The sequence below is a fragment of the Metarhizium brunneum genome, chromosome 2, assembly GCF_013426205.1.
Source record: "Metarhizium brunneum chromosome 2, complete sequence".
Lineage (NCBI taxonomy): Eukaryota > Fungi > Ascomycota > Sordariomycetes > Hypocreales > Clavicipitaceae > Metarhizium > Metarhizium brunneum.
Genome location: NC_089423.1, coordinates 6,642,399 through 6,662,969, shown reverse-complemented (window position 1 = coordinate 6,662,969; position 20,571 = coordinate 6,642,399). Strand labels below are relative to the sequence as shown.

The 20,571-nt window shown below is 52.5% G+C and overlaps 6 protein-coding genes across 6 annotated transcripts; 2 read left to right on the top strand and 4 right to left on the bottom strand.

Moving 5' to 3' along the window:
- Positions 1-21: 21 nt before the first annotated feature.
- On the top strand, positions 22-591 carry G6M90_00g049790 (uncharacterized protein; the record flags this gene model as incomplete). Its single annotated transcript, XM_014689600.1, has 3 exons — positions 22-212; positions 281-383; positions 451-591. The coding sequence occupies 3 exons, from the start codon at positions 22-24 to the stop codon at positions 589-591; spliced, it is 435 nt and encodes a 144-aa protein (XP_014545086.1).
- A 236-nt stretch (positions 592-827) lies between these two features.
- Positions 828-3,376, bottom strand: ADM-B_0 (Disintegrin and metalloproteinase domain-containing protein B; the record flags this gene model as incomplete). Its single annotated transcript, XM_014689599.1, has 2 exons — positions 828-3,208; positions 3,310-3,376. The coding sequence occupies 2 exons, from the start codon at positions 3,374-3,376 to the stop codon at positions 828-830; spliced, it is 2,448 nt and encodes an 815-aa protein (XP_014545085.1).
- A 3,167-nt stretch (positions 3,377-6,543) lies between these two features.
- Positions 6,544-9,205, bottom strand: acu-5 (Acetyl-coenzyme A synthetase; the record flags this gene model as incomplete). The annotated part of the gene is made up of 6 exons (XM_066130475.1): positions 6,544-6,606; positions 6,681-7,085; positions 7,143-7,403; positions 7,466-8,628; positions 9,027-9,050; positions 9,148-9,205. The coding sequence occupies 6 exons, from the start codon at positions 9,203-9,205 to the stop codon at positions 6,544-6,546; spliced, it is 1,974 nt and encodes a 657-aa protein (XP_065986506.1).
- Positions 9,206-12,983: 3,778 nt separating this feature from the next.
- RFC5 (Replication factor C subunit 5) lies at positions 12,984-14,181 on the bottom strand (the record flags this gene model as incomplete). The annotated part of the gene is made up of 3 exons (XM_014689597.1): positions 12,984-13,332; positions 13,420-14,042; positions 14,095-14,181. The coding sequence occupies 3 exons, from the start codon at positions 14,179-14,181 to the stop codon at positions 12,984-12,986; spliced, it is 1,059 nt and encodes a 352-aa protein (XP_014545083.1).
- A 471-nt stretch (positions 14,182-14,652) lies between these two features.
- Positions 14,653-15,519, bottom strand: MRPL16 (mitochondrial 54S ribosomal protein uL16m; the record flags this gene model as incomplete). Its single annotated transcript, XM_014689596.1, has 3 exons — positions 14,653-14,837; positions 14,892-15,033; positions 15,088-15,519. 3 exons carry the CDS (start codon positions 15,517-15,519, stop codon positions 14,653-14,655), a joined length of 759 nt encoding a protein of 252 aa, XP_014545082.1.
- Positions 15,520-15,887: 368 nt separating this feature from the next.
- rfc1 (Replication factor C subunit 1) lies at positions 15,888-19,203 on the top strand (the record flags this gene model as incomplete). The annotated part of the gene is made up of 5 exons (XM_014689595.1): positions 15,888-15,984; positions 16,038-16,080; positions 16,136-16,180; positions 16,243-18,852; positions 18,909-19,203. 5 exons carry the CDS (start codon positions 15,888-15,890, stop codon positions 19,201-19,203), a joined length of 3,090 nt encoding a protein of 1,029 aa, XP_014545081.1.
- Positions 19,204-20,571: the final 1,368 nt, after the last annotated feature.

The following is a 20,571-nucleotide window of genomic DNA, read 5'->3' as shown; positions in this document are numbered from 1 at the left end:
ATCCCATTGATACCCTGAACCATGTCGACAACCACTCCCTCGCGAAGCACGTACCACAACCCGACGGGATCTGCGTCTCGCACAGCAGCAGCAGCAGGAGCAGAATGCACCCCCGAGATGCGCGACCGCCAAGCGCGCGGCAAGGACCCCTACAAGGACAGCGAGAGCGACTGCGACGACGGGCCGGAGAGACGGGTGCGCCTGGGCAGAGGGTGCGTTCGCGTTTTCCGACGAGGGAGGCAAAGGAGAGGAAAGCAGGGGAAATCGCTGACGGCCGCAGGGTCAAGACGGAGCCGTTCGAGGACAAGGAGCGGCGGGGCTTTGCGCTGAGCGTGCTGGACAGCCCCGAGTCGCTGATGATGTATGCCCTGAGTGCGGGCGATGTAGGTGCCCCCCCTTTTTTGTTTTCAGGCGAGCACATCACGGGAGTGCTTGGCTGACGGTGCTCAGAGCGTGCCCGGGCAGAGGTTGCGGTTTACGGCGATGCTGTGCGGGTTTGAGGAGCGGCGGAAGGGTAAGGAGGTGGCGGGGAGGGAGAGGGAGAGGGAGAGGGATCGCGACAAGGAGAGGGAACGGGAGAGGAGGAGATGACAGCTGGGCTGTGCGGAAGTGTGGACTGGTGGGTGATTCAAGTGCTGGCCGCGTCTACGTGTCTGGATGCCTTTGTGGTGAGTGTAAGAAAAGAAACCATTTATTTATATACGTGTGTGTAGTGTAGTGTAGGTGTGTGCGTGCGTGCCGTCCTATGCCTATCCAAAACGCCAAGTAATGCATGAAATATATATATATACCATCTCCAACTCTCCAACTCTCCAACTCTGACCTCGCTACATGTACCGCAGGCTCCGCTGGTTCCCCCACCTCCCGTCTGCATTTGCCGCCGGCGGAGGAGGATATGGCGGCGGATCGTAAAACCCACTCTGCTGCTGTTGATGCTGCTGCTCGGGGGGAAACAGAGCGCCAGACGACTCGGTCTGTCGTGGTCCGTTCCACGGCCTCGGACCGCCCCATTGCTGCTGTCCGCTGAACGATGAAGGCGGCCAGCTGCTGCCGTTCATGCCGGGCACCGCCTGCTTCCTCACCCTCCTCTTGTGCATGCGGCGTCGGATGCTGCCCGTGATGCAGCTAATGATGGCAATGATGATAAGGAGTCCGACGACCGACACGATGGGGATGAAAATTGCCTTGTGGTTATCGATCCATTGTCCGATTTCCTTGATCGTCGAACTGCCGTCGCACTTGCCGCTGGAGCAGTGGCCGCCGGCGCCGCAGCTGGTCCCGTCCACGAAGAACTGGTTGTATGTGACGCACTGGTTGGAGGGGAGGTCGGGCGACGTACAGGCGAGCATGCACTCCGTCTCAGGACAAGCCTTGGTGTTGTTTCGGCCCGTCAAGCTGTTGGCCATGTGCTGGCACTGCAGGTCGCGCGAAGTACACTGCCCCGACGCGCATTCGAGCCCATTGCCACACGAGTCGCCGTTATTCTTGTGCTTGTCGACCGGGCAGGCGGCCTTGTCGCCGGGACAGGTTTCCAGAACGTCGCATTCGCCGGTGCTGGGGCGGCAGACTGTGCCGCTCGATGCAAACTGGCATTGATCCGTGCAGCAGTCTTCGTTGGAGGCATCACAGACGGAGCCGCTGGTGAACTTGCACGTTTTGTGATCGCAGCACTTGTTTCCATTGCAGCCTGCCTCGCCGCCGCAGTCGCAGTCCTCGCCGGCCTCCACGATGCCGTTCCCACATTGGCTGCCAATGTCCACGTCGGTTTGGACATTCTTGTTGTCCGTTAGGCAGTTGCCCTTGATCTGGTTGGATTTGAGGCCTGAGCAAATGTTGCCGATGCTGCAGGGTGAGAAGGACGTTATCCCGCTGCCGGTAGAAGGATTCATGATGTATTTGCCACCAGCATCGCACTGTTCTCTGCTCAGCTGACAGCAATCTTGTGTGGGGCCCTTGATTGGACACGTCTGCGATGTACAGTCGTGAACAGCTCCAAAGGTATGTCCAGTTTCATGGGCAAAAATCTGCCACTCGGTTTCGGACTTGACAACGACATTGGTGGCCGCAACCGTCTCGTTCTGAGCGCTGCTTCCCTGATCGCTGGCGCCGGCCCGGCAAAGCATGCCTCGCCAGGCCAGGCCAACGGCTGTGTCCGTGGCACAGGTTGTGAAGAGGGTCCAGTAGGCATTCTCATCTTTGGATTCGCCGCGCCACTTGGAAAACGTGTTTAAGCGATCGTTAATACTTACACCGTCACTGCATTTAACGTTCCACTGCGTGTTGGCGGGCGTAGTGCCGGTGCATCCTCGGTCGAAGATGGTCAGGTTCTTGATAGCCAGTGAGATCTTGAAGGTGCTCTCGTAAACCTCAGAGGCTGAGTTTACGACCCCAATGATCCGTCTCTTGATGACCTTTGTGTCGTTGAATGCCGAAAAGTAGTTGCAGTCCGTAGCAATACCCACCAGAGCCACCTTCTTTGTGGTTGGACAGCCAGCCGAACTTCCAATGGAATTTAGCAAGTTCATGCCCGTACCGCCGCCGCCACTATCAATTTGCCGACCAAAGAGAGATGGAAGGCTCGTAGATTGAAGGGAATTGCCGGTTTCGTCCACATCTTGCCAAAACCTGGGGTTGAACTCGAGGGTGTCAGCGTTGCATTTGGATGAATCGGCAAGATCGCGCTTCAGTTCGCCATGTCCGTCATAGTAGTCCACGACATCGGAGTCGCGCCACACAACCATTACGTCGTCGTCGGCGGAGTCAACAGCAGGATCCCCCTCGTCCTTCATTGATTGGTAGTCAGACCGCGGGACAATGTGGTGATTGTCGCCGTCAATGCGAAAGGCGCCCTGGAAGATGGGCTTTTCTCCATCCTCGTGAACCGTAACTCGTGCCCAGCCAGCCTTGGACCATCCTTGAATGCCGGGGCGCTCGATGAAAGCGTCTCCGCGGTACACCTTGTCCTCCGAACGGGGTACTTTTACTATTTCCCGGACTGATCCGTCTTCGTTTAGATGTGTGATAGAGAAGTCCTCGTGGAGGACATCGTGATTGGGTTCGAGGGCCAGGCGAATATTCTGTTGGCCATGTTGTAATGAAAAGGTGAGATCGAATTTAGAAAATGCATGTACGCGGTGTGAAGGCGCCTGGATGACGGGTTCCTGGACTAATGAAATGCGGCTGACGGGATTTCGCTTTACAGAGTGTGCTGCATGTTGAATGACAGGTTAGTAATGTGGCTCGCTCTGCGGACAAGAGCCACGACCATCAAACAAGCCCTCGGCACAGAAGCAAAAGACGGTTGCTTACCCAGCGATGAATGAGCCAGCAAGGCTACGCTTGCGACAGCAGCCACGAGAGATTTCAGCGAAACCATGGTAGGCTGCGCCAGAAGACGGCGGAACGGGAGGAAAGGTCGCTCGGAGTAGGAGCGGATGGCGCAGAATTTACCGCATGCAACTCATCGACGATAATGTACGGGTCTCTGAGGTTCTGGCAACGAGGGAATGCAAGTCCGAGAAGACGTCTATCAGCAATGCAGACGCCGCGGCGGGATTCCAAGGGATTGAGTGACACTGCTGTGGTTTGACCCTAATCGGATGGTTGTGTGTTGCTGTATACACAGATGGACTCGGCTACAACGAATGTGAGGCTAGTCGGCTCGGCGTGACAACGAGGGGTCTCTGGCGGATGGCAAAAAAAAAAGAGACGACGAGTTGGGCGACAAAGGGACAAAAGACTCGAATGAGATTGCTGGATGGCTGAGAGTGTGTGATCTGAGAAGGCAGGGAACTTTAGATAGAGTCAATGAGTGGACTGGCTGCGTGGTTCGGCGGCCGGTTGGGGCGGATAGGACCACTGATTTGGCATCAATCGACCGGGAGCGGACCAGACTAGACCCATGTGTGTGCCCGTGGCATCGCCGAGGGTGGCAGTGGCAGTGGCAGTCGAATTAGAGTGATTGGCCGCGACGACGCTGCCACGCTGCACTGTTGTTGCTTCAGCAAAGGCCCCGTCCAGGTCCCGTCCCCAGGTCGAGGGCCTGGGTGCTTGGCTGGGCGACGACAAGTGGAGAAGGGGCAAAAGGGCACATGCACGGATGAACCCAAGTTCGTGGGATGCCTACTCCGTATCGTAACGGAGTCGTATTGAGACCTAGAGCCCCGTCGACGCTGTGGAGACCTGGAGACTTGGCAACTTCAATGTTGGACTAGTGGTCTCGTGCTGGAGGGCATCGCCACAAACCACGCGGCAGGTGCGCCGCGGACTGTTCAAATTGCTGGCTGGGTATACGGAGTACCGTAGGCCCGTATGAGGAACTGGGACGTGGGACGTGGGACGTCGAGACGTCGAGTCGTCGAGACGTCAATCCACACATGCGCAGTCATGGACATCTTTCTGCAGCTCGGTGGCGGCGCAGGGAAACAATGCCATTACCAACCCTCTCTTCCTGCCTGCATGAGACGTCATCCGCCGTTTGCCCACATCAACAAAGTTCCCTAGCTCTGTCCTTTCGTTGATTTGACACATACTCCGTAATACCGAGCTCCTCATAATACTAACTTCTGCTTCAAACGCGACAGACCTTGGCCACGCCCAATCGGCACCATCAACTATCCGAGCCAGTGTTATTGTCTTGACACAGCAAAAAGCCCACTCTCTGACTGGTCTGCACTCGACCGACTCGACTCCTTCTGGGACCAGGGTTCGATACCTGCTCGCTACCGAGTAGTACAAATTCGATTCGATTCTGGCCAGTCTTTGCCTGGGGTGCCCCGGCGTCTGTGACACGGACGAAATAAACTACATATCTGCAGTGGCTCATGTCAGCGGTTGGTTTCATCGCCTTTTGTTCCCGGCGTCATCGAGCCGCCGCCAAAACACACAAAACCACCCAGGGTCTCAGGGCATCAGGACGGGCTGTTCCCCTAGCCGCTGCAACTATCCCGGTCGCCGCCCGCGCCTAGATGGCGCTAACCAAGGTCTGTGACTGGTCTGTCCACCGCTTGGCGACTCAAAAAACCTCATCGTGCAAAGGGAGAGAGAGGCTGTAAAGCTCTCCTCGACTTTTTCTCTATACAAGCCAAGTTAGCATTTACAAATATGACCGGTGCATTTTGGACTATTACGGAGTACGGAGTACTACCCCATATCTATGCCGCCAGCTTTTGACAGGGATGACACAGCGGAGGCCTCACCTCATTACATACTCTATGCGTACAATGCCAACGCCTGCGAATTACTCAGGTCATACATGCCTAAATAGTCCTGCCCTATACATACACCGTTACTCAAGAAGCTCAAGCCTATTCTTAGCATAGCACGGCGAAGCGCTCAGTCACTGAGACGAATTGCGACACCTCCCTGCCCAGTCGCCCCCAAGATGACGATTGAAGCCGGCAGCGTCTCATAAAACCTGCCGCACAGGCACAGGGCCCCGTTCTCAAGCTTAGTACGGAGGAGAGGAGATAAAATGCAGTTTGGTTTCAACTGTTCTGCCTGTTTGATCACTAGTCGTCAAGCCTAGGCCATTCGACTCTGAGCCGCATCTCGCTGTACGTATTTCTGCCATAACGACCTACTAGATTTATTGAATTGGTCCCCAGATATTTGGCACCACCATGAGGGGATTTTTTTCAAACTCACGCATGTACGTACGATAGACGACCTGGCTTTGAACAACCCGGCTCTGGCCAAAGTCGAGATATCTCAGGCTGTTCGGACCCGAGCCGCCCGAGCCGCCCACCTGAGCGCTCCCTACTCCGGCTGTCTTGATGTCGGCCGGAAGCTGGAACCATGCTCAAACATGAGCAACTCCACCGGGTCTCCCCAGATATCTCTGGTGGGCATTCATTCGTGAGCAGTCCGGTGTAATGCACCTTTTCGACGGGCTGGCGCTCAGAGTGTATGGCTCTGTGTTCAATAAGGACCCTCAACTAATGTACTCTAGAGTACCAAACTACTTTGTACACGATAAATATATACATACCGGGTAGGTATGTATGCAATACGCCTTGTCACCTTCCGTCATGGCTATGAACATTTCACAGGCTATTACCCAAGGTGCACCGGCATCTGAGATAAGAAAACATCTATGTTCTAGCGGTTCTGGCGGTTCTAGCTTCTACTTGAGGCAAGGGAATCCTGTCCTGTTTGCCGCTTGTTTGTGGCAGATGATGATCGGAATCTGCGACGTATGACTCTATTACTGGATCTGCAGCTTGACATAAACTCGATTCAAAAGCCATAACTTGCCAAAAAAGAACGCCGATCTTTCCCATGGCGTTTCATATTACTTGTCAACATGAGGCTGATGTGTCCCCTCAAAAACACGGCAAATGCATACATGGCACACAATACAGTACAGAGCTTCAACAGCACTAAACCATTCAAGCAACCAGGATCTTATCCGGCCATCTCCAGTTTCAAGATGTTGCCGTTCACACAAGTGGTATCAGCTACATCATTAGTCCATCAATATTTTTCGTTTCTTGTGTAGTTTTATTTGGTTTTATTTGTTAATTTTTCCCCGTCGCTTTTTGTTTATTTGGCCTTGGCTTCGTGAACTATCCGGATGATTCTTTCGACAATAGAGGGATCGGACAACTAAGAATCAGGTTAGTTAGTCATGGTCCAACAATCGTTTGAGAGGGGACACGGGGTGGGAGGATACGACGTACGGTTGTAATGTCACCAAGTTGATCCTCCTCGCCGGCGAGAATCTTTCTCAATATCCTTCTCATAATCTTGCCACTTCGGGTTTTGGGCAGATCAGGAACGACATAGATGGCCTTGGGTGCGGCAAACGGACCGATACTCTTGCGAACCTGCATGATGAATTCCTTGCGGAGAGCATCGTTGACTACGTCAACGTCCTTGACTGCCACAAACGCGTTGACAGCCTGGCCAGTGAGTTCATCAGCAACACCCACGACGGCAGCTTCAGCAACAGCGTGGTGCTCGATGAGGGCAGCTTCAATCTCGGCCGTGGAGAGACGGTGGCCAGAAACGTTGACAACGTCATCGACTCGGCCGCGGATCCAGTAGAAACCTTCGTGGTCACGACCAGCACCGTCACCAGTGAACTGAGAGAATGTTAGGAGAGTGTATTTCATATTGGTGTGACGCAAAGCAAGACGTACGTAATAGCCCTTGTAGACGTTCAAATAAGTGTCCATGTAGCGCTTGTGGGCGCCGTAGACAGTACGGGCCATGCTGGGCCACGGCTGCTTAAACGCAAGCACACCTTCAACATCGTTGCCGTGAATCTCTTCGCCGGAGACGGGGTCGATGATGACGGGCTCAATACCAAAAAAGGGGAACGAAGCGCTACCGGGTTTGGTAGGGGTGATGCCAGTAAGTGGAGTGATGACGTGGGAACCGGTCTCAGTCTGCCAGTATGTCTGTATGGATGTTAGTATGCTTGTATCCAGTGAGTATCGACGTGACCGAGATCATCACCTACGTCAACAACGTGGGCCTCCTCCCTACCAACGACCTCAAAGTACCACTTCCACACCTCAGCAGCAATGGGCTCACCAACGGAACCCAAAACACGCAGATGCGAGATGTCACCCTTGACGTGCTCGTCACCAGCGCGCTTCAGCAGACGCAGTGCCGTGGGAGCCACGTAGAACTGAGTGACCTTGTGCTTCTCAATGATATCCCAGTATCGTGAAAAGTTCGGGTAGGCAGGGGTGCCTTCGAACACCACGGTAGAGACACCGAGCAGCAAAGGGGCGTAGACGACATAGGTGTGGCCAGTGATCCAACCAACGTCACCACCACAGAAGTAACGGTCACCGTCGTGGATGTCAAAGACGTACTTGCCGGTCATGGCGGCCCCCAACAGGTAACCAGCAGTGGTGTGCAACACACCCTTGGGCTTGCCAGTAGAACCGGAGGTGTACAGAAGGAAGAGAGGATCCTCGGAGTTCATGACCTCGGGTGCAATGTAACTGGGCCACTTCTCAAGCTCCTCGTGCCACCAGACATCACGGCCGGCCTGCATGGGCACATCAGCGCCAGTGCGCTTGAAGACGAGGACGTTGGTGACGTCGGGGCATTGCTTGAGAGCATCGTCGACAATCTTCTTGGTGCCAATGAGCTTGCCACCACGCTTGCCCTCGTCAGTAGTGATGACAACACGTGAGCGAGCGTCAAGAACACGGTCTCGCAGAGAGTCGGCAGAGAAGCCGGCAAAGACAACGGAGTGAACGGCACCGATACGCACACAGGCCAAAATCGCGACGAGGGCCTCAGGAATCATGGGTAGGTAAATGGCGACGGTGTCACCCTTGCGAATACCCATCTGCTTTAAAGACCAGGCACACTTGGAGACTTGGCGCAACAGCTCACTGTAAGTGACATTGCGGCCATCCTGCGGCTCATCGGCCTCGTAGATGATGGCGACGCGATCGGGATCCTTGAAAGCATGACGATCAACCAAGTTGTATGAGGCATTGAGCTGGCCCTCCGGGAACCACTTGACATCGCCGTCAGCTAGGGTGCCGCTTGAGACGGTTTCGAAGTCTCGATACCATGAGAGTAGTTCCCTGGCGCGCTCACCCCAGAATTTATTGGGGTTAGTGATGGACTCTTTGTACAGCTTCTGATATTCTTCGATGTCTGTAATTTAAGCAGAAGCTCACAGTCAGCGCACATTCAACATGGGCATCTTCCATGGCTAAACGGGGTTGTTTGGACGGACGACCGGAATTGGGCCGAATCAGGAATGGCGCAATGTGGTGAGGCTTCCTTGAACCCTGGGCCAGGGATCTTCATGGCCGAGGAAACAGAAGGATAAATGGAATTGCAACTTACTGGCAAGGTGGAGTTTGCTCGGGTGTTCTATAGAGAGAGAGAAAAAAGACTCAGGTTAGCAGCTAGTCATGACAAGGCGTGATCACAGTCGAGATTCCCACGATGAGCTCAATCGACTGCGACGTGGGGGAGTGACTGGCAAGGCGTGAGTGTGGAAGTGGGGTCAAGAAAACATGTTGCAGAAGGAGGGGCAAATTGCGTACTTGCGAGCATCTTCTCGGGCGGGTCTGCAGGAAGAGGCGTGTTAGTGATTCTCATGAACTTTTCTCTTCCCTTTTTTGTTGTGTTTCGCCAATTATTCGCGAATTGGGTTATTTCACTTACGGAATGTGTCGACCAGGTGCGCCTCAGCGACCTTGGGGATTTTCTTCTCCTCAGACATTGTGACGAATGAATGCGACGGGATGCGATTCGAATCAGCTCTGGTTGAAGTGTACGCTGGCCACTGAGTCACCTTGCAGCTTGTAGCTGTTAGGAGAGACAACTGCAGAAGAGCTGCGACACTCAGGCCAGTTGGAGTGGTGGCGCGGGGTAGCTCGTTTTTGTAGTGGCCGACTCGCTATGGCTGTCGCCTGAAGCTTGCTGAGTGGGTTCAGAGGCGGCTGGTTGTCGTTGAGGCGACGTCGGAGAGACTTGCCGATCGTGAACTTGGACGAACTGGTCTGCGGTGGTCTGCGCCTGTTGCTCTGCGCGCTCCCGCAACAAACTCGAGTGGTCAGGCCCCGCGACTGCTCCTGGTAGGTGGCTTGTATGGATTGCCTCTTTTCTGCTTGAAGAAAAATTATATTGGACGACAGGAGGAACGCAGGACGAAGAGGATCAAAGGGGAAGAGGGGGAGCAGACTGTTCGTGTACATGGGGGATTGGAATCTCTTATGTACTCCCCTACTCCGTCACAACCCGCCGGTGTTGCCCCTCCTCCAGCCGGCAAAAGAAGTTCGCTGTTGCTCATGTCTCGGCCACAGCAAACCTCCTCCCCAAGGTTTGTAGTACGATATTGTGTGCGTTGCGATTGCGGAGGAAGACCGCTCAGAGAGGACTCCAGTTACCCAGGTACCTAGGTAGTTGGCGCGGCTGGGCGAGTGGAAGCCGAACCTGGAGCTGGAACCTGGAGCTGGAACCTGGAGTTGTTGGGACAGGTTGCTCCGTAACCTGCCATTGCTGTCCAATCCTGTCCCCCAGAGTTGCACATCGACATCCACCTTGCCGAGCACACGATGCTGATTGCAGGGCCGGGGAGTAGGGAGGATGGAGTGCAGGGCTGTCCAGATGTCGCCTTTGATCCAGAAGATGCCTGTGGCTTGCTGGAGGCCGCGGGATTCGACCAATTGACCCGTCTGGTTCCATCCAATATTCGAAACTGGATCTGACAGGGCAGTTGCAACCGGCAGCAACCAGGACGTAGCCACCTACGCAGTACATGTACGGAAGAGCTCATCACTGTCACCACCTTCAGCAGGCAGGCACGCACCGCCCACTTGATCAGGAGGAGCGCTTCAGTCAACATTGCTAGACTTTAAAAACGAAGCTAGGCTATGATAAGCTAAGCTGGACTACGCTACGCTACGTTAACCTCGAGCCACTAAACCCTTCCAGCACACCATCCTTTCCCCCGAGACCTCCAGCCTCCAAGCCCTCTGCTGCAAGCCCATCATGGCGCCAATGGCCACCAGGTCAAGGCCTACTAGTATTATTTCATACCACGGGTGGAGGCATCCGCCCGTGCCCTTTGTTCTTGCCTTCGCCCGAGTCGGATCCAGATCTGTCGGGCGGCGGACGAGCGGCTACGCCAAACACTCAACATCTCCCATGTCTTGATCTTGACGTTTTATGTCTGCAGTACTCCGTACCAAGGCCGGAGTAACTGGGCACGGAACAACCGGGACGCCGGGCAGAAGTTATTAGTACCATCACTCGCGCCCAGGTGCAGCCGATCCCTTGGTCCTGCCGGAGCCTCGTTCAGATCCGGGGTCTTGCCCTTTCCGACCCGGGCAGGCTTGCCCCAGCTTCCCAAGATGACACTGAAGGGAAGGAGCCGGCCAGTATTGGACCTTGACCTCTTGCAAGTCATTGATTCGACAAGGCTCCATTCCATTTTCAACTTGCGCAAATTCTTTCCTTTCCGTCGTGGTAGCATGCGTCTGCAGTCAACACAAAGAGATGCCATGGGTTCTCCCCACTTTCATGTTGCAGGTACGTAACCAGGGTCCCCACGACCAGAATCAAAATTCTTCCACCATGCCCCTGGCCGATGGTAACAACCGGCATATCCAACCTACCCTGCTCATCACAACCTATCCAACCATCTTATTCGCTTCTCGTCTTATTGGTAGTATGCAGTCTTTTGCCAAAGCGGTTACTTTGGCCCCGTCTGAACCGTCCTTGTGGGCAAGACGCAGGGGCTATTGTCCATTTGCAACATAAGGAAAACAACTCATTGTACAATCTAGTCTCTTGTTGGCTGTCGCCTTCCTATTTTATCCACTGGCAAAAGGTCAAGCTGGTTTGGTCTGGTCTGGAGATACTGCACAGTGCTGAATCAAGGTATAATATCCTCACGGTATGAAGTTGTCGTTGGCCAATATTGGTCCATCTTATCTCTGACTTCGAAGAACTCGTCGCTGCAAGTTAATTCCAGAACAAAACTTAAATTTCCGCATGCAGGTCCACGTCGTCATGGCCAGCCTGCCTCGGCACTTGGAATCAATGTCCAGCATGAAGCTACTCGCAAGCATAAGCACTTGATGCAATGCATCATGATGGCGTAACGAGAAGTCAGCCGCCACGCACACCTCGCCGCGCAAAGTATTGGATCACAGAATAGCGTCTAACTGAAGAGATCAGCTTTGCGGTCTCAGTCGTAGCACCTCACGCGCCACCCCTCCGCATCAACTTGGCCTCTACAAGATCTGTACGTCTATGGCCAAGCATGCACTAACATAACTCTAGTACTACCTACTTGAGTACAATCGACATACTCATTGGATGCTAGGAACTAAGGTATAATATGTACGTGGCGTCGTGCCAGGATGTCCCGTCCTGACCAGTTGCGTTTTGCCTCGCACCGTCTTCTGACGAAATCCCCGCTTCTAGAACTGACATGGCACCCTTCACTCATGTGCACTCCTGTGTGCATTCAGAGCTGTTGATCTTACTGTTACCTGCTCGACGCCACTAGGTAGACTAGCTAGACATTTTCCCGGCCAACGCATATGTACCTACCTACTAGGTAGTTACATTCTGGGTGCGTATAAGTACTAACCAGTTCCCTTTGGCGATGTACCGTATAAATGCCGCGGCCAGCCGGCTGAACACCGTAAACCCTTCTGGATGCTTAAGGAGGAGGATGCATATGCGCCCATGTTAGGAGAGTGTGGTGCTGGCTAGAAAGATTCTGGTACCCGAAACAGCAGTATCATACAGGAACATGCACAACGCTATCGAATCGACTATCGCTAACCAGACATCCTCCGACATCCATTGGCCCGGATCAAAGTGTCGCTCAACAGGCTCCCGAGTCCTCCGCTGTCCGCTAGTCTCCACAAACGTCAGACCAAGACCTTTCCCCTGGATGTCGGGGTCCAACCGGTCCTGGGCATGGAGAGGTCCGGAAAAATATGTCAAGTGACAGACATGATGATGTAGACGCACAGCTAGAAGGTCTATTTGGGGCCGTGTTCGAGCTTGGCAACGGATGTGTAGAACTGAGAAACGTCCTTCCCCGTGTTCCAGGCCCCGAATACGAAACTATGTCTACGGAATGACCTGCCAACTAAGCAATACTAAAGTAGGTACTTTAGGTATTGAAGCAGATACATAGTTGCATCGTTTTTACCACCAAGGGGCCTAGGAAGTTGCATCAGGGGTACCAGAAACGGAATGAGGGAAATTTGAAAGCGCTTCAGCGGTTAGGTTACATGACCACAACCGCGTGGCTGGGCTCGGCTTGAGCTGGATAGATTGTACCATTTGGCTCCGGCCCCTTCAATTGCATTCTGCTAATGGCCAATGCAGAACACACAGCGGCGTGCTTGCCCAACTGTAGCCGCGGCCCATCAGCTGCGCCTAGTCATCAATTCGCAGAAGCAACATCTGCCAGCACATGACACCCATCCGTCATTGCGATTGAACGAACCCTAAACGCCCAGCTAATCTACATATTACATCTCCATACTCATGAGATACATCTCAAGAATACGCATAAACTTGGCCACAAATGCCTCCAAATGAAAAATCACCTTTGTCCCCGTCTTAATACGATGCTCATAAAACGCAGACCACTGAATCACCTCGCCCTTGAGACCGTCGTCAATTAGGTTAAGGAGCTTGAACGTGAGGGTTTTGAGAATTGTCGTAGGCGGGATACAGTGCGTTAGCAGGTCGTAGAACTTGGCGCGGACTTGCAGGATTCGCGCCGGCGTGTGCTCATCCATGATTTCTTTGGCGATCTGGCCGATTAAAGCCTCCCAGTCTGCTGGAGGTATGGGCGTATCTTCAGACACTTTCTCACTGTTATTCCCGCCCAGTCAGTCAGCAACCCCTGTACCAGTGTAACCTAGACCTGTGGAAGGAGACACGAAAAAAAAAAAGACGTACTTTTGCGCGTGGACAGCCTCGTACATCAACAACGCCCTCCTTAAATTCCGCCCACTCTCCATGGCGATCCTCTGGTGCAACCCCTTGACCACCCCCCAACCCTCCTTCTTTGCAGACATAGCCAACACGCTGCAAATCTCCTCGTGCGTCGGGGCGGCAACTCTCACAAGCAGTGTCCTTGACCGAATCGGAGCGATGATGTTTGCCGTCGAATTCGCTAGCAGGATGAGCCGCAAGTTGGGCGAGTACTTCTCCATGGTTCGACGCAGCGCCGCCTGCGCATCTCGCGAGAGCTGATCCGCCTCATTGATGACAACGACCTTGAATCGCTGCTTGGCGGACTGGTCCACCTGCTGCGTCTGCGCGACCTCCTTTAGTAAATCTTGCACGACGACCCGGTCGTAGTTGCCTACGTCGGAGGGTGTGATTTCGAGGTGGTACACGGATGTGACAATGTTGAACTCGAGCTTGCGGTTGCTGGTGGTCTGGAAGACGCGCGAGTCGATTTTGATCTTTTCTACGCCTGGTCCGTAGAGCTCCTTGAGAGTTGCTACAATTCGTGTTTTTTTGCCGGCGCCCGAGGGGCCGTAGACGAGGAGATGCGGGAAGTCGCCGCTTTGTGCCTGGTTTTGTCGGTCAGTCAGTGACAGCGTTGGAGGAACGGGAGCTGCTAACTAGAGATTGGAGACGGTGGGAGAGCTCTGGGTGGTATGTGAGAGCGTCGAGGGATCGTGGTCGATGCTTGTCGACTATGAGGGCCATTGTTGCGGTTGGCGTCGTGCAGTGGTGATGCGTGGTGGGTTGAGGTTGAAGCTTTTTGAAGATTGGGGAGACGCGTTGGCGCGTTAAGTGCAGCCGGTTTCTGTAAGTGGGATGGTACGTACCAGCAGGACCCACTACTCTACACGGGCCATGGACTTTCCTACTACTAGGTTCCTAAGTACTACGTATAATACAGCAAACTACCTCATGTATGGGAAAATATGGCATGTGGCGTATCGCTGAGGTGATGTTATTTTCTTGTTGAGGAATTTCTTTGCATGGGAACTTTGCGTTTCCGAGTAGAGCTCAAGGAACCTGTAGCACATATTACAAGCAAAACAAACCCTGCAATACAGTATCTGGGAAGATATATTCTACCCCCTTGCATCTCTGCTTTCACCTTTATATACAATTCTATATTACATGCCTTGTCCTTTGTTGTACAATAATTTGGCGATACCATGGGAATTATCATGGCGAACGAGAAGCGTCACTCGTGCTGCCAGATTCGGTAACAGGCGTAGAGGCAGAGGCCTGAAGCAACTCGGTCGGTGCGATTTGTCTCCTCGGTCGCTTCAAATCCTCCAAAGTAATTCCATCCAACTTCGTAATACCAACAACAGGAGCGTCGCCCTTCTTGACAAATTCCCACTGGCCTACATACTGTTAGCCGCACCGTTCGACGTAGCTTGAGAGAAAATGAGACTTACCAGGCAACTTGTTTCCTGCCAGACGGAAAGCATCTCTTACAATCTGCTCGTGAATTCGCCCCTTGATCTCAAAAAGCACCTGGCTTACGGCCATTCTCGTTGCCCAGTGATCAAAGGAACCTTTGCCTTTACCCATACGCATCTGAAAACGTTAGGATACAGGTCTATGGACCCCGTGCAAAAAACTTCTGCTCACCTCGTTACCGCTGACGTAGACACCGACATTGCAACACTTTCGCTTGTACAATCGGTATTTCTCGCCTCGAAGTCGCACTTTGATTGTGTCCTCAGCCATCTTCAATTGCTTGGCGCTGATTCTTCTGTGGTGGTCAATCATGCGCAGACCATAGTCGCCCCAAATGACAGTGGTGCCCTTTGTTGATCCGCCCGTAGCTACTCGCGGGCGACCCTTGGCCATCTTCTTCTTTCTGTTCAAACTTGGTTCCAGCCACGTCCCGAGGACGGGGGATGTGGTAGAAAAAGCCCGGACATTTGGGAGCAGCGCTGCCGCCTCAAGAGTCCTTGATTGACGTAAAATAGGAGTTCGAATCTGTCGCAGGGGTATTGAAGCACAAATTCTCAGCCCTCGGAAGGCATTGAGGAATGCTGACGAGTTGACAGACGCCATTGTTTGGAAATTAGTCGTTGACAGACGCTCTCACATATCAAGAGCTCTCGAAAATCTTCCCTAGCAATGCCGTGTAGCCTATTGGTTGCGGCCAGAAATTTCAGGCCCCCACCACTGGTCGAGACTGGAGCACTTGCCTGGTGCCAATTAAGATCAGGTCACAGACTTCGCGTCAGCTTCGCGTCCGCTAGTGGAGCAACGTGCACGTCACAGGACAATTTCTATGCTGCTCCTCAATTGCTTGCCTGGACATCACGACGACTCGTTCTCAAGGCAGCACCGCTCAATGACCATGAAAAGGGTACCGGTGCCCTTTGGTTGAGTCTCCGTTGGAATTGACAAAATTTTCAACTCTATCCCATCGCAGTATGCCTGATATCCGGTCCTTCTTCACCCCCAAGGGTGGTGCAGCTCCCAAGCCCGCACCGACCAAGAGTGAAGATGCTCCCAAATCAAAGCGAACGAGTAAGATTGTTATCGATGGTGCACTACATGCTCCCATCTAATTTGTGGTATAGAAAATCGAAAGGTTGTCGAGGACAGCGATGAGGATGAAGTTGTGTACGTCATCATCATGATTTCACGATTGGCGTACAGTAGACTAACTAAAACCCAGGGAAACCAAACCAGCCGTAAAGGCTGCTCCCAGGAAAAAGAAGACGTGCGTATATACAATTACCCCGTTGAGACAATTGAGACAATTCATGGGATTGATGTTTGTAGTGATCCGGAACCGCAAGGAGTCGTTATTTCCGCAGACGACTACTTTGCTTCATCCAAGAAGAGGGCGAATTCCAAGCAATCAACACCAAAGAGGGGAAGCTCAAAAACGCCAGTTAAGGAGGAGATCCCTGTCAGAGCAAGTCCACGACATAAAAAGCCAGATGCAGCCGTACAAAATGGGTCACCAGCGAAGAAGAAGCCCACGACATCCTACAAGAAGCATCATGTTGACGATGATGACGATGCATACATAGATGATGGAGATAACGATGGAGACGATATTTATGCCGCCGATGTCAAAGGTCAAAACAAACGTAAGAACGATGACTATGCTGAAGAAGAGTCCGAAGAAGAGGTACTACCGAAACCGAAACGTGTTGCCAGTCGTGGACAGGCCGCAACGGCGAAGGACAAAAAAACCAACAGTCGAGCTACGCCAGCGGCTAGCAGGAAGCGCAAATCTCCGGAACAGGAATCGGAAGAGGAAGAGGAGGAGTTGCCTCGAAAGAAACCAACCGCGACGAAACCACGTGCTCCTCGAGTCAAGAAGGCAGATGAGCCTGAAGACTCAGAGATCCAAAATATCCTTGATAGTGTAGCCACTGTGAGACCGCCAACACCACCCCCAAAGGATCCTGACGCCAAGTTTGACTGGAGGAAAGCTGCTGCTGGAGGAGGCAATGCTTCAATACAACCCGTGGCGTCAGCCGACCTACCAGAAGGTGAGGAAGAGTGCCTCTCTGGTTTGTCATTTGTCTTCACTGGTGTCTTGCAAACGATCGGGCGGGATGAAGCCCAAGCACTTGTCAAGCGCTATGGCGGTAAAGTGACAGGTCAGCCAAGCGGCAAGACGAGTTTTGTTGTTCTTGGTGATGATGCCGGGCCCAGCAAGCTGGCAAAGATCAAGTCTCATGGTATCAAGACCATTGACGAGAACGGTCTGTTTGACCTTATTCGCAAATTGCCTGCCTATGGTGGCTCTGGCAAGGGGGCACAGAAAGCGCAGGAGAAGAAAAAGGCGGAAGAGGAGAAAGTGAAGCAGCAAATTGCGGAAATGGAAGCAGAGGAAAAGAAACGAAAATCAGAAGCTGTCAAGGCAGCTCAAGAAGCAGCCAGCGCCCGCGGTGCTGCTGGCCCTCCTCCTCAGCCTGCGCCAGCCCAAGCCGCCCAGCTTCTCACATCCAAGTATGCCCCTACGCAACTGAGCCATATTTGCGGCAACAAGGCTCAGGTGGAAAAGATTCAAACTTGGCTTCGAAATTGGCCCAAGGCTAAAAAGTACAACTTTCAGCGACGCGGCGCAGACGGTCTAGGCGGAGAGCGGGCCATAATCATCTCTGGTCCGCCAGGCATTGGCAAAACGACTGCTGCTCATCTTGCCGCCAAGCTGGAAGGCTATGATGTCTTGGAGAGCAATGCAAGTGATGTAAGGAGCAAGAAGCTGGTCGAAAACGGCGTGAGCGATGTTATGAATAACACCTCCTTGCTGGGATACTTTGCTGGCGATGGCAAATCCGTTGATGCGGCCAAGAAAAAGATCGTGCTTGTCATGGACGAAGTGGACGGCATGTCCGCCGGTGACCGAGGTGGTGTTGGAGCTCTTGCCAAGTTTTGCAAGAAGACGGAGGTCCCGTTGATCCTCATCTGTAACGAACGTCGGCTCCCGAAGATGAAGCCCTTTGACCACGTTGCTTTTGATATCAGATTCAACAGACCGACAGTTGACCAAGTGCGATCGAGAATCATGACCATCTGCCACCGCGAGGGCCTCAAGCTCCCTCCACCGGTGGTTGATGCCTTGATCGAAGGCAGCAACAAGGATATTCGACAAATCATTAACATGATTTCCACCGCCAAACTCGACCAGACGACCATGAATTTTGACGAGGGCAAGGCCATGACAAAGGCGTGGGAGAAGCATGTGATCCTAAAGCCCTGGGATATTTGCCAAAAGATGCTCGGAAGCGGTCTCTTCGCCCCCGCGAGCAAGGCAACCCTAAATGACAAGATTGAACTGTACTTTAACGATCACGAGTTCAGCTTCCTCATGATCCAAGAGAACTATCTACGAACCAAGCCAATGGCACTAAATGGGAAAGGATACAATAAGCGGGAGGAACAGTTGAAAGCTCTGGAGCTGTTTGATCAGGCAGCTGAGAGTATCAGCGACGGTGACCTCGTTGATCGCATGATTCACGGCCCTCAGCAACACTGGAGTCTGATGCCTACTCATGCGGTATTCAGCACCGTCCGACCGGCAAGCTTCATTTCTGGACAGCTGTTGGGATCCAACTTTACGTCCTGGCTAGGCAACTTTAGCAAGCAGGGCAAATTGGGCAGATATGCCCGCGAGATTCACTCGCACATGCGTCTCAAGTCCTCGGGCGACCACAACGAGGTCCGACAGCAGTATCTGCCTGTGCTCTGGAAACAGCTTGTGAACCGCTTGGAAAATGAAGGAACGAATGCGGTGCCCGAGGTCATTGATCTCATGGACAGCTACTTCCTCACCAGAGAAGACTTTGATGCCATTCAGGAGCTTGGAGTTGGACCAATGACAGAAGAGAAGGTTTCTATTGAATCGAAGACAAAGGCTGCCTTCACGAGAACGTAAGTTGAAGCATGATGCTAAGAAGAAGTAGAGCCAACCACTGACGTGCCTCAAGATACAATTCAATGAACCACCCTGTCCCGTTTATGAAAGCGAGCAATGTTATTGCACCCAAGAAGCAGACAAAGGAAGTGCCCGACTTGGAAGAAGCTATTGAAGAGGAAGACGATGGACAGGCGGCTGAAGTTCCAGACGTCGACGAAGATGAAATTGATCTCAAGAAGGACAAGTATATCAAGCAGCCCAAGAAGAAACCCGCCAAGAAGTCTGCCACCAAAGCTGCCGCAGATAATGACGGGGACGACCCGCCCAAAAGCAAGGGCAAAACCAAAGGAAAGACGAAGAAGTAGGATGCGATTTGTGTACCATTATACTGTTGGCTGTGCGAAGTCTGCTGATGTTAGAAAGAAGGGTTAGAAGAAGTCGAGTGTTGGTTGAGGCTGCTTGAAATACATCAAATACGATGTCGCGTTAGCTGTATTGTTGGTTGCACTCAGAGACCACTAACTATGAAGTCGAGTGCATTAATGATGGTGATTTTAATAGTCTTGTCGTGTTTAGTATGACCACACGATTATGTCCTTAGGTTAAAGCCACAAGGACAAGGTGTCTCTGACAGAGCAAGCTGTGAAATACCGTGGCACCGAGTTGCTCAGAGTCATTTTAGCATTATAGCCTTGGGAAACTCATTTATAGAAGATTACATTTCTCAAGATGAAGGATTGTAACACCTTGAAATGGTATCAATTTAACTGGAGATTGAAGCAGCAGACTGATAAATAATGTCCCTGGCTTGGTTGTATGGGAATATAAAAACATGATGCTGGAGGAGCATTGTTCTTTCAGTTCTCGTGGCAGCAATGAATCTTGATACCCTGCGGTCAGGCCCGCTCCCGCTCCCGCACGGCGTGTGGCGCTAATTTGCGTATACAGAGTAGGCGTCTAAACTCATGCATGCCATGGCTTAGGGTGGCTGTCCATGTGTGGCTCATTGGCCCGTATCTTTGTTTGACCTTTCTAAAATCTCCCTCCTCTAATAACCTGCCATCAGCCATATGAAATGCACAACTCAATTTGAGACCGCAGTATCGGCATTCATTACGTTCACTTATAATCGATCAAGGTCAGCCAACACTCGATTGTGTTTAATATCGGGAGTGCTGATCGGAAAACCGGTCGCTCCCCTGGCATGGAGCCTTTATCCACGATGTTGAGCTCGACGACCCGTCAGCTTCTCCGGAGAACAGTGAATCTCAAGGCTTCTTTGGCAGAAGATGACAATGTCCTGAAACAGTTGCAATATACAGAGAAGAAGCAACGGTTTTGGAGTTCACTGACTGCACGGAAAGCTGAGATTGGATTCATGATTTGTTACCAGTTGGGTGTTGATTGGTGCCATGATCCATCTATGCACTTTGGAGACGTGGAAACCAGGCAGCTTTAATGTGGTCATACTTGTTCTTCTGCACCAACTCTACACGTATTTGGATTTCCTGATGGATTTGTAGTAAGTTACGTGCATATTGCATTTGTCTCGGACTAACAAATGCATGCAGCTCATGCATCCGAATCATAGTCCATTCCTTACTAAAAAATTATGGCAGCTGAAGAGATGGATTTTCAAACTTTTCGGTCGCCCAGCTCTATCTTGATATGTGCGGCGCAGGTGAAACAGTCCGCTGGAGACAGGCTATGCCATCCTCAGTCAGGCCGAGGGG